The sequence below is a fragment of the Rattus norvegicus genome, chromosome 1 (genome assembly GCF_021556685.1).
Source record: "Rattus norvegicus strain SHRSP/BbbUtx chromosome 1, alternate assembly SHRSP_T2T, whole genome shotgun sequence".
Classification (NCBI taxonomy): domain Eukaryota; kingdom Metazoa; phylum Chordata; class Mammalia; order Rodentia; family Muridae; genus Rattus; species Rattus norvegicus.
Window position 1 is genome coordinate 168,627,000 of NC_141534.1, and position 16,449 is coordinate 168,643,448.

The 16,449-nt window shown below is 43.7% G+C and overlaps 1 protein-coding gene across 6 annotated transcripts in view; it reads left to right on the forward strand.

Annotated features, from left to right (window-relative positions):
• Window positions 1-16,449, forward strand: part of Clpb (ClpB family mitochondrial disaggregase) — a 122,585-nt gene that overhangs the window by 18,392 nt on the left and 87,744 nt on the right. For all 6 annotated transcript variants that reach the window (XR_015639221.1, XR_015639227.1, XM_087587223.1 and 3 more), the window contains 1 exon segment: window positions 4,598-4,684. Coding sequence is in view for 2 of the 6 variants with exons in the window: in XM_087587223.1 (XP_087443349.1) it covers window positions 4,598-4,684 (87 nt within the window). In the remaining 4 variants the exon portion in view is untranslated.

Genomic DNA, 16,449 nt, shown 5'->3' on the forward strand with positions numbered 1-16,449 from the left:
CAGGTGCTATAGAGATTCAACCTGAGAACTCCCATGTGCCAACTGCCAGGGCAGGAATTGGGTGGGAGGTGGGGCAGATGAAAACAGGTCATTTCTGGAGGTTACTAGTGACTGAAGAAGTTAGACAAACCAGCCAAATGTTGACTGTTTTAATACAGATTAGTACAGGGGACTGGGAAGCAAACTGACCATTTTAGGGAAACCTTAAAGGATGAAACTTGAAAATGGTTAAGCAAAAATGAGCAATGTTGTGATCACTGTTGTGAAAACAACAGTAGAACTTGCAGTTGCAGGAAGTGCTCAGAGCAGAGTGAAGCAGGCCTGCTGCCCTCTGGCTCCTACCAGAAGAGAGAGATCTCCTCTTGGCCTTTCTTTAGCCTGCTGCCCTCTCACATTCCTGGTTACTAGGGAAGATTTTTTTCCCTTCTTTGCTCTTAGGCTCTGCTTGTACTATCCTCCCTCGCCTGGGGGTTTTAGGTAGTTTATTTTCTTTTTGTTTGTTTATTTGATTGCTTTTTGAGACAGGGTTTCTCTGTGTAGACCTAATTGTCCTAGAACTGGCTCTGAGACCAGGCTAACCTTGAACTCAGAGATCCACCAGCTGCTGCCTCTCAAGTGCTGGGATTAAAGGCATGAGCCACCACTGCCCAGGGGCAATTTATTTTCTATCCACAGATACATTGGGTAATTGCTATTTTTTTATGCCATCCTGATTTACTCAGGACATCAGGTGTGGTGGCAAGGGACCCTTACCCTCTGAGCCATTCCCCGTGCCCTGTCCTCCCATCACTGGTGTAAAATGACCAGTGATGCTAACGGTACAAGCAAGCACACTATCTTCACAGTGCCTTACTATAGACCACAGGCCTAAGCCATTTTGATCTATTTGACTTATCTCTTGACACCCTATGTGTGATATGCAGATGTGTAGTAAGGCTGGGGGAGGGGCGGGTTCTGGAAGACTAGGTACTACTGTCACATAAGCTCTGGTTGACCTGGATTCACGGTGATCCTCCCGCCCCAGCCTTCTGAATGCTGGCATGCACCACCATACCCAGGTCCTGTTCCTTTACTAACAAAAACAGAGAGCAGGAGCTGTTGTGGGAGGAAATGGAGAAAAGCTAAGTCATACATTTATCCATGGGCCATTCCTCAGTAAGTGGCTGGCAGCAGATGTGTTTGAACTGAGATCTTTTCTGCCTTGTATACCCTGGGAGTTGTGCAAGAGCTGGGATTCAACTCTAGTTGTCAGCTATGTTCTCCTGTCTGCTACCCTGAGCCATCCCCAGTTAGTATCACCCACCAGTGCCCTGCCAAGCGGGAGAGTTAGTTTATTAGAGAGAGCTGGCCACAAGTCTGAGCCCAGGAAAGCCTGCTGTGCCCACCCCCTCTCCCCAGCGCAACACAAGCTGCTCTGCCCTGACTGGCAGCCTGCATTAAGCATTCTACTCATCATCTCAGGGATGATGGAATCCTAACCTTTTCTGAGACACCGTGCTCTGTCACAAGCATTGCTCTTTTTAAAAGAGATTAATTCACTTGCCGCATTTTGTCCATTGGTGAAAATCACCAGGGGGAGCAAGGGTGGCTTTCTCTGGCCCCAGAGGCCCTTTCAACCACTCTCAGCAGGTAGTTACCGCCTCACCCCACACCCAGCTGGCTCAGGACTTTGAAATGAGTGCCTGCTGGGCATTCACTTGACAAAAAGCAACAAAAATAAGGAGATCTGGTTTGTGAAGTCCTAACTTTGGGGGATGCTCTGCACTGAGGGAAAGCAGAGGAAACACAGTGCCCTCCCCATCTCTGACTCAGCACAAGTGGATAAATTGTGGTGCTGGTGAGGTTAGCTCTGGTTCTTCCTCAGTTTACCAGACATCACTCTTTACAGAGAGCCCCACACGTATGGTATGTCTCTCAGCCCTGACAACCACCTTGCATGGGAGGGGTTAGCATCCTCTCCTTCACAGCAAGTAACCACAGAGCCTGGATCCCTGCTCTCTTCCATTACACCTTGGCCCCAAGAGGCTTCGAAGAATGATGCTCAGTCAGGAGCTGGGCTTGAGAGCTGGTCTCCCTGAAGAACATCATGGTTCTCCTTCTCCTGTGGCTGACCCCAGGTTTCAGAACCCCTCCCTGGGGTGTGTGTGTGTGTGTGTGTGTGTGTGTGTGTGTGTGTGTGTGTGTGTAAGTGAGAGTGCAGTCTTCACTGACCTCACTGAAGTTCACTGAGGGGCTGTGACTGCTTAGGATGTTAGGGTAGGAAGTGCAGAGCTTTTGCTACACTAGACACTCGGCTTCTAATTTCTGTCGTTATTGCTTGAGATAAGGTTTCATTGTATATTTCAGGCTGGCCTTGAACTTGCAGCAATTCTAGTGCCTCAGCCTCCCAATGAAAGGTATGTACTACAATACTGAACTGGCCTTATGTAGGAATAGGCCCCCCAAACCCTACATCTGGGAGGTCCCACTCACAGAGACACAGAGACGGAGATTGATGCAATAAGCAAGAGGTTTAATAATCCAGTGCACTGGGGTGGCCCTGTAGTCGGGACAGGCGACCCCCAGTAACAAAAGCACACACCTTTTATACACTAGTGGAACAGCATGAGTTGGTCCTTGATGATGCACATTGACCCTTACATTCATCAATGGTGAGATATCTTTGGTGCGTGGATGGGGGATTGCTTAGAGCCCTTCCCTTTTCGTGGTTAGCTCATGCGGATGGGGGACTGCTAAGGATGGTTAGCTCATTTCCTGGAACAGGGTATTATCCTAAATTCTTTGGACAGTGTGTTAAAGTCCCAGCCACCTGTTTCCCTAAGGCAGCCTTTGTCCTTAAAGTTTGAGTCTTAGCCTTTGTCCTTAAAGTTTGAATCTTATACTTACATTGTTTTAGCAATGTAAGCATTGACAGCAAGTCAAAAGGATCTTCCCCCCACCCTCCGCCCCCACGCACCCTTTGCCAAGAGGTTTTTTTTCTTAAAACTAACCAAAAAGAAAAACTTTGCAGAAAAGATAACCCTGTATATGTAAGTAGTTCAAAATCGTTTATTTATTTATTTTTTTTGGTTCTTTTTTTCAGAGCTGGGGACCGAACCCAGGGCCTTGCGCTTCCTAGGCAAGCGCTCTACCACTGAGCTAAATCCCCAACCCCCAAAATTGTTTATTATCACAAGTTAAAAACAGCAATATATCCTTTGTATTCCTTAGATCTGTAATCCCAACATCCAGGGGCTAATACAGGAGGTTCATGAGTCAAGGCCAGCTAGGGCTGCTTAGTAATTTCAAAGCTGATATAGGCAACATAAAAACTTTATTTAAAAACAAAATGAAAAGTCTTGTATTGCCAAGTATTCCAAGAGGAGGCATGCACAAGTGCCTGTCCTGCTGGTATAAAGGCCAACAGAAAAAGATGATCCTGAGGATACTGACCCTGTTTTTCACACCACATACATGTATGCCCTGTGACCCACACAAGTCCCGTCCCCAAGGAAATGGTTTCATAGGTCCCAGGAAATCATTTCTTCTTGCCCACATATAAAATCTAGTACAAAATTATGCCATTGGCTGGCAAAATCAGTTTGCCTCTTCCTTTTGTGTTATATGAAGAGAGGTGCTGTCTGGAGGTAGGCTGATAAGATGAGATGAGGAGAGTCCATCTGTAGAATCCTTATCAACCCGCTGTGACCCCTTCACAAGTCATTTTCCCTTGTTAAAACCTGTTTCCTCATCCACAAAAGGGATTACTATCTGCTTCTTAAGCTTATGAAGAGCAAATAAACTCAGGAACTTGAAGTTCCAAGAGAGTAGTCCATGCTCTACGAGGTGCTAAGTAAGACACAACTTTGTTCAACATGTCTTTGTCTGCCTTGTGTTCTATGGACCAGGACCCAGGATTCAGATTTACAGTGATGTGCTACCTTGGGTCTGTTGGTTTGCTTTACAGTCACTGAGCTCCTATGTACTAAGCATCTACCACGTAGGTCCCAATAGTTCTGCATGGGCTCTAGTGGTAACCTAACTTAGCATTTCTAAAACTCCTTCCTACTTTTTTTGGGTTGAAAGATTTGTATTTTCCAAATAGCAATGATAAAATAGAGCTGAGCAAGGTTCCTTTTGTGAACAAGGAACTATCTAGACAAGACTAGGCCTGTCAGGTCTTTTAAAGGAGAAGGTATAGGCACCAGGTTTATGTATCACATGGCCTGAGGGCAGAACTTTAGGCTGCAAAGAAACTGAGTGATTCTTGGACCAGGGAAGTAGGAATGTCATAGCATCACTATTAAGATATTAAGGCAAAGTCCTTTTCAGATGGCTTGGGAGGATGACAATAGGGAAGAGGGACAATCTGGGAAGGAGAAGGGCATAAGGAGAAGGATCAGGTGACGATCAGAGGCTGCGATTGAGGGTTGTTAGTGCACAAAGGTCTGTTTCCAGACTCATCCAGCCTCCATAGTTGTGTGTATCCGTTGAGGTATCACTATGTTGTGCAGCTCAGCCTTGCACTTACTATATGCCCTATATTTTTTCTAGTGCATTCTACAATGTACTGTCCATTGTTAGCCATACACTGAAAATATCTTCTTTCTCTTGTCAGGCTGTTATCAGAAGGTGCAGATGTCAACGCAAGGCACAAACTTGGCTGGACAGCATTGATGGTGGCAGCCATCAGCCACAATGAGAGGTAAGAATCTCCTTCTATTCAGAGCTGTCCAAGGTGCTGGGCTTGCATAGTGGATGTTGAGAACCACATGTGGTTTCAGATCCCAGCAGCACAGTCGACCTTAAGAGAGTCAGTCATTGGTGGGGTTGGGGATTTAGCTCAGTGGTAGAGCGCTTGCCTAGGAAGTGCAAGGCCCTGGGTTCTATCCCCAGCTCCGAAAAAAAAGAACCAAAAAAAAAAAAAAAAGACTCATTGGTGTTATCATAGTAACCAATAGATTGTAAATGGTTACATGTGTATGTGTGAGTTTTTTTATCATCTTGAGAAGCCTTGAGTTACTGCCCCCTCTAGTAGCTTTTTATTTGAAGGATCTCGAGACTTCACCCTCCTGCCTGTTGGTAGCTGTGATGTTTTCCCACCTACTATTTCTTTCATTCAAGGTTGTAGCTATTGTGTAAAGATCAAAAGTAGGGACTGGAGAAATAACTCAGTCACTAAAGTGCATTGAGTTTGGATCCCTAGAACCATGTACAAGCCAAGTACATCTGTAACCCCAGCACGGAGAGGATTGTGGGAACAGAGACAAGAATCCCAGGGACTCTTTGCCAGCCGATCGGTCAGTGAGTTCTAGGTTCCATGAAGGCCATGTGTAAAAAACTAAGGTGAATAGACTGGGCATGGTGGCACGGGTCTTTAACCCCAGCAGTCAGGAGGCAGAGGCTGTTAGATCTCTTGACTTTATAGTTAGCTTAGTCTACATAGCTAGTTCTAGGCCAACCAGGTCTATATAATGAGACCCTGTCTCAAAACTTTAATAAATAAATAAGTCAGTGGACCTAACATTTGCCTCTAGTGCTGCTCCTTCCCCAGGGATGAGCACATGCATGCACAGGCACACACAACACACACCAGACGTAGCATAGGTAACTACTTGTAATTTTCAGAGCCACTCCACAAAATCTGTTGTTACTCTCGTTCTGCAGTTAAGAAAACTGAAGCATAGAGAGAAAAAAGTTATTTACCTAAGTCAGGTAGGCAGGCTAACCGAGCATGCGTGGTGTGCATTCTGTTCTATATGTCAGTACTCCCTCCTAGTGCTCCAGACCAGGCTGTTCTGATCTCTGCCCCAGGGTCTCTATAAGTCTGATGGAGCAAAGTATATAGTCACTCTAGTTGTAATTATATGATAGAAATTGTACAGCAACAAAAAAAATTTTTTTAGAATTTTTCATGCAGTATTGGGAATTGAACCTAGGGCTTCAGGCATGCAAGGCAAGCACTTTACCAGTAAGACATGCCAGCTTTTAAAGGGATGCTTTCAGAAGAATATTAGACCCTTTAGTAGCAACTACTCAAATTGATAGTTGGAGGAACCAGTTTTAATTCTCCCCTCAAGCAGGTCTTTAAAGCTCTTATCTGCTAGTGCTGGCCACTTTGGAAGAATCTAAAATGTGGAGGAGAGCCATCAAACTGGGATTTTAAGGTGGCAATCTGCTTCAGATCACCTGAACATGTAGCTCTCCTTGAGATAGGTCTCTCTTTGCTTTTATCATGAACTTGGTCCCAATCGCTATTTCCTTGTTTGCCATCTTCAGCTCCAAGCCTTTATCTTTTAAAGGTAGTAGATACATGCTGGCTGCTTGAGGCCCTGTATTCAATCTGCAGCATTATAAAACAAAAGATAAAAGAAGAAACTATGTATAGTTTGCTTTGGAGAGAATGCAGTTGTGATTCTGACCCTTCATTGAATTTCAGGACTCCATGAGTACCTGTTTCTCTCCATGAGAAATTGTTTTCCCAGACATTCAGTAAATATGTATTCTTGGGCCTTATGCTAGTCTTTGAAAAAATCAAACCTTGGGCAGCTCATGATTTAATGTGGGAAAGAAGTACAAGTAAACAAGTAAAGGGAATAAAAGGTGTCTCCAAGAAACTCAAAAAGAGGGGGTGGACAGGAAAGGAAAGAGAGAATGAGAATAGTGTCAGTCAGTGATCTGGTGCAGGGTGTGAGGCAGAGGAGTGAAAGGTCTGGAAGCAGAATGAGTCTCACTGCTTCCTATGAGTCGAGTAAGAATTGTCTGCTACAGGTTATAAAGGGGAGAGGTTTCTCTTCAGTGACCAAGACAGACCTCTGTGTACACAGCACACATATGCATTGTTCCCACCGATGACTCTCTACCCACCTCCCCACCGGCTTCCCCAACTTGCACGTTTTTCCACCTGTGGGCAAGAGCCAGTGGTGAAGAAGCAAATGGTGTGTTTCTTCTGTGTGTGGTATTTGCAAAGTTGAGACTGGGTAGGAAACAGCACTCTTCTTAGTAACACTCAATTAGTGACCAGATAGCTTGAAGATGTGCTTTTGGGGTCAATGCTGTCTGAGTTCAGTGCTGTGTTGCTGTAACTGGTTGCTCTGTCCTTACCCAGGGGTCTTAGCAAATCAGTGATGCCTGTGAGAGTGTTGGCTTCCTTGGTTCCTAAGACTATTACTAGTTGGTTTTGTTTTATTGTATGTTTTATCTTTTTAAAGATTTTTTTCACACAAATACTATATTTGTTACACATTGGGCATAACCCTAAATTCTCCCTTTCTGTTGTTTTGTTTTTTAACTGATGCTGGAAATTGAACCTAGTTCTTCTTTGGTTCTTTTTTTTTTTTTTTTTTTTTTTTTTCGGAGCTGGGGACCGAACCCAGGGCCTTGCGCTTCCTAGGTAAGCGCTCTACCACTGAGCTAAATCCCCAGCCCCTCTTCTTTGGAAGTATGGGTTGAGATATGGTCTCATGTAGCTCAGGCTAACTCTGAATTCCTGATCCTTCTGCCTTAGCCTCCTGAGTGCTGGGATTTAAGTGTGTGCCACTATGCCCAGCCTAATTACCAGCATTTTGATTTTTAAATGTTGTATATTAGAAGGTTATATACAAGGTTAATAGTCACATGTATGTAGGTATGCTCACTGATTTGTGTACTTATGGAGACTAGAAGTCAATGTTGGGCAGCTTTCTACATCACTCTTTATTGTATTTTTTGAGGTGCAGTCCCTCACTGAACTTGCTGTTTCGATTGACTAGCTAACAGAGCCCCAGATCCACCTGGCTCTGTTTACCTCCAGCACTGGAGTTAGAGAACCAGTGCCCTACCCAGCTTTTACATGGGTGCTGAGGTTCACACTTAGGCCTCATGTTTTCCCAGCAAGTACTTTACCCCTTGAGCCAGCTGGCCACACACTGGGTTTTTAAGCATCCATTCTATGTCCTCCTCTTCCTTCCATTATCCAAATGGGACACTTGTCTGGTTGGGTTTATTTATTAATAATAACAAAAGTTTGGGGTCCCTACTTTCTGTTAGGTACTTGAAATAGGATCAATGATAGATGGATCTCTGGCCATATAGATTTCTTTGGAAGGAAAATATGAATGGAAAGTAGAGAGGCCCTGCCCCTTCATTCAAGGCTGACAGCAGAGGGCTTCTGCGTCCTTTAGATGTTTGCAGCCTGTGGACCAGTAACACAGTTTACCCTCAGGCATCAGCTTAACGTGTTAAGTCCATAGGGATCTAGAACATAATCGCCTCAGATCTTTAAGGAGCTTAACTTCTCACCAGTTGAGATTTCCAAATGTATTTGTTTTATTTAGTTTTTGAATAGGAAATGCAGTGTTATCACTGTAAATTTTATAAGTGTGCACAGAAGCTTAATTTAAGATTTACTCCTTTATTTATAAAAAGGGTTTGAAGTGACTTTAAATTAAATGCATATATATTCATATCAACTATGTATGTGTATATATATATATATATATATATACACATACATACATACACACACACACGCTCTACTTAAAACTGGATCGAGATCAAAGCAATATTTTCAAAAGAAAAGATAGTTGTATATGGATATTGAACCAGTGTTTTTCTTTTCCAAAAGTAGGTTGTTTGTGTAAAATATTGATAATGTAGCAGTCTCCTGAATTTCTTCTATTTTGAGATTAAACCTTGAGTCACACTTAAGTGAGTTCTAATTTTGTTAGAGGGAGTATGATGTACTGATTGTAAATTAGATAACTAATAAAGCCAATTAATAATTTGGAGTTTTGTTTTTCTGGAAAGAGAAACTTTGTTCTGAAGTTCCTTTTATATTATTTCATATGTCTAGCAAAATTTAACCATGCTGTGTCAGATGCCGATGTGCTGGGCCACATGAAGATTCAGAGAGGTAGCAATCATAAACTTTGTCCTGAAAATACATTACTTGAGGGAGTGGGAAAATGGTTTGGCCTGTAAAGTCTGCTATATAAGAAGACCCACATAAAAAGCTGGGTAGGACAGTGTACGCACCTGCATTTAATCCTAGCCCTGGTAAGGCAAAAGTGGGCAAGTCCCAGGGCCTTGGCTGGCCTGCCCTACCAAGCTCAGTGGGTCCAATGAGTGATCCTGTTTCAAAAAATAAGGTAGAGAGCATTGAAGAAAACATCCAATATCCTCTAGCTTCCACACATATGTGCCCATGAATATAATATGTGTCACACACACACACACACAATCACACACATACACAATCTCACACACACACACACACACACACACACACACACACACACACAGTTTGACTGCTGATACTGAGTATATAATGGCCATTGTCCTCAATAGTTAAAGACTTACTAACACTCTACCAGGACCATTCTTTGCTCAGCCCTAGTAGCAACTTGGATAGAATTTTAACAGTAGGAGTAACTGGTTTCTGAGCCCTTGATGAGCCTCCTGCCACAAGGCAGTTGTTTAGCCTGAGTCTGGGTGCCCCATTCTGTGTTGTACTCTGGCCCAACCAAACCAAAGGCTAAGCCACACAGTCCTGGGATGATCACTTCGGCTTCGAATAGCCTTCCCCAGCTAGTCCAAATATATGGAGCTTTCAGTGAAATTCAATTAGTCTTTCTTTGAGAAGGAAAAGAAATCCAATTTTACCAAACACGGACAGACGGTGGACAGCACTTTGATGTTACAACCTCTCAGTGATGCTTTACTTAGTCACAAGTTCATAAGCAAGAAGGCTTAATTACTTGGGAAAACACAGGATTAAAGCTAGACACAATGTCTGAGTATCCGCTGTCGAGCGACTTGATTCGAACCCATGCACCCAGTTCGTGTGTGGTGGAGACTTTGATGTGTGGGATGACAAGCTGCAAGTCGTGACCTGCTTGGAGAAACTCCTTCAGATGGCAGTTGCAGGATATGGAGGCGGAGAGGCAGGGTCTGCCAGGCCTTGTTTGTGCAACTTTGATGTCCAAGAAGCCACAGGCTCCACTATTTGCTCTTTCACTGAAGGATGGATTGGGAGCCTCCTACCTTTCCCAGTGGACAATGGCCACCGGTGGAGTGTGACGACTGTTGACCATTCCAGAAGCCTGGCGAACCAGAACAGGGCTTTGGAAATACGGGGTGGGCGGGTGTGTGGGATGTGTGTATGTCAAAAGCTGTTTTCACAACAGTCGTTTCTCCAGATGTAGCTTTCCTTAAAGTCCCAGGGTAGTTGGGAGCATACAGTGGAAATAAAAATAGCAGACACCAAGTACAGATTGTTCTTAAGGTCCAGTAGGCCAAGGGTACTTGCAAATTGAAAGTTTAAGTCTTTTTATTCCCTTCATCAGAGTATATGTGCAGAGAGAAGTGGTATGGGGAGAAAAGGCATAATTTAAATCATTTTAATTTTTTAATTCCTCCAAAAACAAGTTGTGAAAACATGTCTAATAAGGGATTAGTATTAGAATATATAAAGAACTTTTATAAATCAATTAAAAGACAAGCAACTTAATCTCTGTTTAAAGTGGGCAAAAGACTTGAGATGTTTCACTTAAGTAAGGGATAGGTAGAAAATGTGCACATGAAAGACATGACCTTAGTCATTGGGAAATGGAAATTAAAATTATGATGGTATGTACTAAGTCCTGGCAAAGTTGCAAAAAGAATTGCCATGCATTGTTGTAGGGCTGTATAATGATGCAGCTGCATACAAAAGCATGTGGGCGGTTTCTCTCAAAAGGAAAGCAGACGTTGGCCATGTAGCCCAGAAATACCAACCCCTAGAGAAAGAAGGTGTTTGTCTTAGAGTATATGACTTCAGTTGTAAATACCTGTAGCTGCTTTATTTGTAGAACAACTAAAACCTGGAAGGCACTCTTGTCCATTAAGTAGCAAATGGACAGATTGTCATATATCCATACAATCAATCCATAGTTTAGGGGTCAAAAGCAAGGGAAGCTGGAGAGATTATTTAAGACCACATACTGCTTTTATGGAGGACCTGAGTTTATTTAGTTCCCAGCACCAATATCAGGCAGCTCACAAACACCTGTAACACCAGCTCCAGGTAATTGGACACACTCTTCTGGACTCCACAGGCATCTGCACCTACCCCTCCCCCGTAGCATAATTCAGAATAATTCTGCTTTTTGAGATAGGATCTTACCGTATAGTCCCATCCATTTTTCAAGCTCACGGAGATGTTTTCTTTGCTTCCTTTAAAGGTTTGTGTCACCATACCTCTAGCAATAAATCGAACCCCTCCCCTTTTTTTATGGGAACAAGAGGACTAGGGAAATGGTTCTGTCAGTAAAAGTGCTTGCTTGTGCAAGCATGAGGACCTGAGTTCCAATCCCAAGTACCCACATTTTTAAAAAAAGCTGGGTATGAGTATCCATATTACTCAATATTGAAGGTTGGAGACAGACGGAGTTCTAGAGCTTGCTAGCCAGCCAACCTAACTGAAATGCCACCTTCAGGTACTAGAAGAGACCTCTCTCAAGTGAATAAAGCAGAGTGTGACAGAGGATGATAGCTGACACCCAAGTCCTCCTCTCCCCTCTGCATGCACAGCCACAAGTATCTCCACCTGCACACACAGGAGGGAACAGGAGCTGCTGTATATGCAGCAGAAAGGGTGTCTTCAAGAGCCTTATTCTAAAGGAAGGCCACACCAAAAGCACCTATTGTAAAACTCCACTTATGTCATGTTCTGGAAAAGGTAGTGTTCTAGGGACAATAATTAGATGAGTTGTTGGGTTTGGGAGTACAAAGGGGCATAGGACCTTTTAGGATGGTGGAAATATTCTGTGTCTCAATGATTGTGGTGCTTATCTGTGCAGTTATCAAATTGCATTAAATCATACATTTTGAAAAGTTGTCCTCGGCCACAAAGTGAGGTCAAGACCAATTTGGTTATGTCTCCATTAAGACCCTGACTCAAAAAAGTTATAGTTTTTAAAAGGATGCATGTAAGAATAAATGATACATCAAAGGATAAATGACCCTTTAGGAAACTTGACTTAGAAAAGCAATGTTAAAAACTGTCGTTCCAAAGTTGGATGTGGTGGTTCACTTCTGCAATTCCAGCATTTGAAAAACTGAGACAGGAGGATTCCCACAAGCTGGAATCCAGTCTGGCCTATATAATGAGTTTCAGGCCAGCCTGACATAGTGTGAAACCTGTCTTTAAAAAAAAAAAAAATCAATATAAATAGCCTGGGCTCACCTGTGATCCTAGTACTCAGGCAGAGGCGAGCTCACATAGGAAGCTCCAGCCCTTCTCAGAAAAAGAACAAACAAGTTCGATAGATAGATAGATAGATAGATAGATAGATAGATAGATAGATAGATAGATAAAAAGCTGTCACCTCTCTCTAACACTCATTAACTGTGACCTGTGATGTACTTAGAATTCATGTTTGTGGTGTCAGAGTTCTTACTCATATAAGGTTGGAGTGTTTTTAATTCTTTCTGTTGGTGATGACTGGCAATAGAGTACTATTTTTGTTCGTAGCAAATGGAGATCGGTGATTCATGAAGTATTGCTCCTGATGAACCATGACAGTCACCTCATGTGGCACAGCACACATTGGGTTTGCTCTAAGCTCACAAGGCATGTGACTCTTCATTCCAGTGGAGGGAAAGTTGAGCCGCACCATTGTCGGGCTCCTTACCCCTAGGCTTGCTGGTCCTAAATAGTAAGGTTATTTCTAGGATCCTGAAAGAGACTAGTAGTATAAACATTCAGACTGAGTCTTCTTGGGCCTGCCCTATAAGCTTCTGCTTCAGAGAAGGTGAGAATCATAGGCAGAGAGAGGACACCAGCAGAACTGTTTGAAATTCCCCATGAGAACTTCCCTCCTCCTCTTGCCTTTGCCTACCCCCACCCCCAAGTGCACTTCATCAGCATCGGAAGGAAGGACTGGTTCCCGGCACTGCCTGCCCTGCTTGGCTGGCGTCCCTGAGGAACTGAGCTAATGAGGGGATAACACGCATTTGCCAAGGCCTTCCTGGATGTGGTACCTGGGCTTTGTTAATTTTCAGATGCTGCCATCCTTGGCTGATGACCATTTAATTCTCTTTCAGAACAGTCACTTATTTTTAGCATTTGCTTATTTTCCCTCCACCTCACCCAGGGAAGGAGACCATTAAGTCCTGTCTGTAAGAAACCAGCAGTACCAGCCAGGTTGCTGTCCTACAGAAGAGGTTCTGTAAGCCTCTCCCTTGTGCACTAAGAGGCTCCACAGGTGGTCTTGGTACTAGGAAGCCAATGCTGCCCTTGCTGGACTTCTGGCAGCAGCTTTCGCTGTTGCCTGGATCAGAGGTAGAACAGGCTAGAAGGAGGAACTGGCAGGATCTACGACAGAGAATGCTAAGGGAAGACTCTCTTATAGTTTCTATTGCTGAAATGAAACATGAGTACAGCAACTTAGGGAGGAAAGGATTTATTTGGCTTATACTTGTACATCTAGTTCATCACTGAAGGAAGTGAGGATAGGAACTCACACAGAGCAGGAACGTGGAATCAGGAGCTGATTCGTAGGACATGAAGAGGTGCTTACTGCTTACTGGCTTGCTTCCTCTGTGACTAGCTCAGTAAGTGGTAGCATCTATAAATGGGCTGGGCCCTCCCCGTCAATCATTAATTAAAATGCCCTATAGCTGGGTCTCAGGGAGGCATTTTCTCAATTGAGGTTCACTTCTCTCAAATGACTTTAGTCAAGTAGACTAGAAACTGTGTGACGTTGACATAAAACTGTCCAGCACACATGCCTTAGTTATAAGCATTAAGCACCTTTCTCTCTGGCTGTGACTGCCTGTCTAGCCTTCATATCAGGATATCTACAAATGCAGATCCAAGCCATTAGAAAATGGCAACATCATATCAACATCAGAAGGTTGGACATCTTTAACTAGTATGTGAACAGTTGTGGGCTCTAGAGTCAGATACCTGTGTTCAAATTCAAATTCTCTCTCTTACTCATTAGATGCTTGGCAAGTTATTTGACTTTTACTTGATTGTTTCCCCAGCTGTAAAATAGGATAATAAAGCTGAGAGGTTAAATGTATAAAGAGTTTAGAACAGTGCCTGCCATGTAGTAAGCAGTGGTGAGGTTAAGCTGCCTTGATTGTTAACCAACTTCCCCAGAGGGCCCCAGGTAAGCCTGCCTTAGATGTAGTGGCATTGGTACCTGTCTCAGATACTCTTAGGTGGCTGAATCAGTAGGGCTCTGAGGTTCTCTTTCCACCCCTTTCCCTCTAAACTGAGCCTATACCAGGGGACCCTTGAGTAGGATTCCTTGATATGTAGCTGGCTTTTGTCCCAGGTGGCCCTCTGCCCAATGCAGGATAGTGCCCAGTATTTCCCAGCAAGGAGGGTGGGTAAGGGTGCTGGCCAAGTGCCTGGAATGCCAGTATGATGCCTGCAGAAAAGTGTTCAGGGCTTGATGTTTCTCCACTGCTGCTGCTGTTGCCGATTACCTCTGAGTAACAAAGAATCATTTCTAATCCCATTTGGAATCGTTGTTCATGATAATCCTGTTTTGTAGTAATGATATTCCAATTGCAGCATGCTCCCGTTTCTAGTTTGGCAGATGCATGCCTCGACCTCAGGCAACCCAAGACACTGCTCGATGGAAAGCTGTGCCAGCTCATTTGCCTAACGTGACAGCATCGGCCCTCCCCCTCCTCCTTCAATTCTGTGTCCTATCATGGGTTGTGTGTTCAGTGTGTTCTTCTGGAGAGTGTCAGTTGGAGCAGGGAGGTGTCTAGTGCCATCTGGTTCAGCTGTGGAGGAAAGGCTGGTCATTTTCAGTACTGTGATGTGGTCCAGACCCATGCCTCTCTAAGAGACATCTTCCAGTGCATCTGTGCCATAGGGGCTTATCTGACTAGGACTCCAAGGCTCGGGGGTTGGAGGTGGACAGGAGTTGGAGTTAGAAAAGGCTGTCGTGTCTCAGGTTTTAGCATTTCAGTGTTTAGTTATCTCTTGTGACGTCTACATGAATAAAAGATGATGTAGAAAACAATATATTTACACTAATAAATGGTGAAATAACCTGGTTAATTGTATATAGATGTAAAGCTACAGAGTCACTGTCAAGTGATGAGTCATGACTGTGTTCTGTTCAGTAGCTATATCACTTGATTTCATTGAGGCCAACCAAATTGGCAGATTAAATGATGCGCAAAGGCATACTGATAGGTTATGTGAAAGAACATTATCTCACTGAGTTATAGTAATGGTTAAATCAGTGCTGGTAAAAATTAATGGGGCCAGAGGTATAGCTCAGGGTTATAGTGCTTATATGTCATATATAGTCTTGGATTCAGTCCCCAGGACTGCAAAAAGAATTTATGTTTGTGTGTATGTGTGTGTGTGTGTGTGTGTGTGTGTGTGTGTGTGTGTAAGTGAAAACTAGAGAACAACATTGTGTTTCTTCCTCTGTGACTATAAACATTATTTTTTGAGATGGTTTCTCACTGAACCCGGAGGTCACCATTTGGCTAAACTGACTGGCCAGTGAGCACTAGGAGTCTACCCTGGCTCCAGGATCACAAGCACTGAGGCCACACTGGACTTTTCTGTATGAGTGCTCAGGGGTGAACTTAAGTCTTACACTTGCACAGCAGGCACTTTTCTGACTGACTGAGCCATCTTCTTAACCCAAGAAGTCTTATTTATTTTTAAGATTTTTTTTTTTTTGAGACAAGGCCGCTGTCCTGGAATTTGCTCTGTAGACCAAGTTGGCCTCAAACTCACAGAGATCTGCCTGCCTCTGTCTTCCAAGTGCTGGAATTAAAGGCACGTGCCACTCCTGCTGGGCTTTAAAAGCTTTATTTTTATGTATTTATATATGTAGTATTTTGTCTACATGTATACCTGGTACCCACAAAGACAAGAGGGTGTCAGATCCCTGGAAGCTGAGTTATAGGCTGTGATCATTTGTATGAGAATGGCTCCCATAAGTTTGTCTATTTGAGTAGTTGGTTCACTGTTGGTGGCACTATTTGGGAAGAAGAGGAGATGTGTCACTGGGGGTGGGCCTTGAGGTTGTAAAAGACTCAAGCTGTTCCCAGTGTGCCTTTCTGTCTCCTGCTTGTGAGCTCTCGGCTGGAAGGCTGTTCCTGCTGCTGCTGCTGCCATGCTTTCTTTTCACTCCACCCTGATGAATTCTAGCCCTCTGAAAGCATAAGCCCAATTAGACACTTCGTTTGATAACTTGCCTTAGTCCTGGTGTCTTAGCAGTAGAAAAGTCACTATTACACGGGTAGTGGTGAGCCACCATATGGGTGCTGGGAACTGAACCCAGGACCTGGAAGAGGAGCCAGTACTCTTTTTTAACCACTGCGTCATCCTTCCAGCCCCCTAAGAATTATTGTTAATTTAAAAAAATTAGCTGGGCATGGTGGTGCACGCCTTTTAATCCGAACACTTGGGAAACAGAAGCAAGTGGCTCTTTGTGAGTTTACAGCCAGCCTGGTTTACAA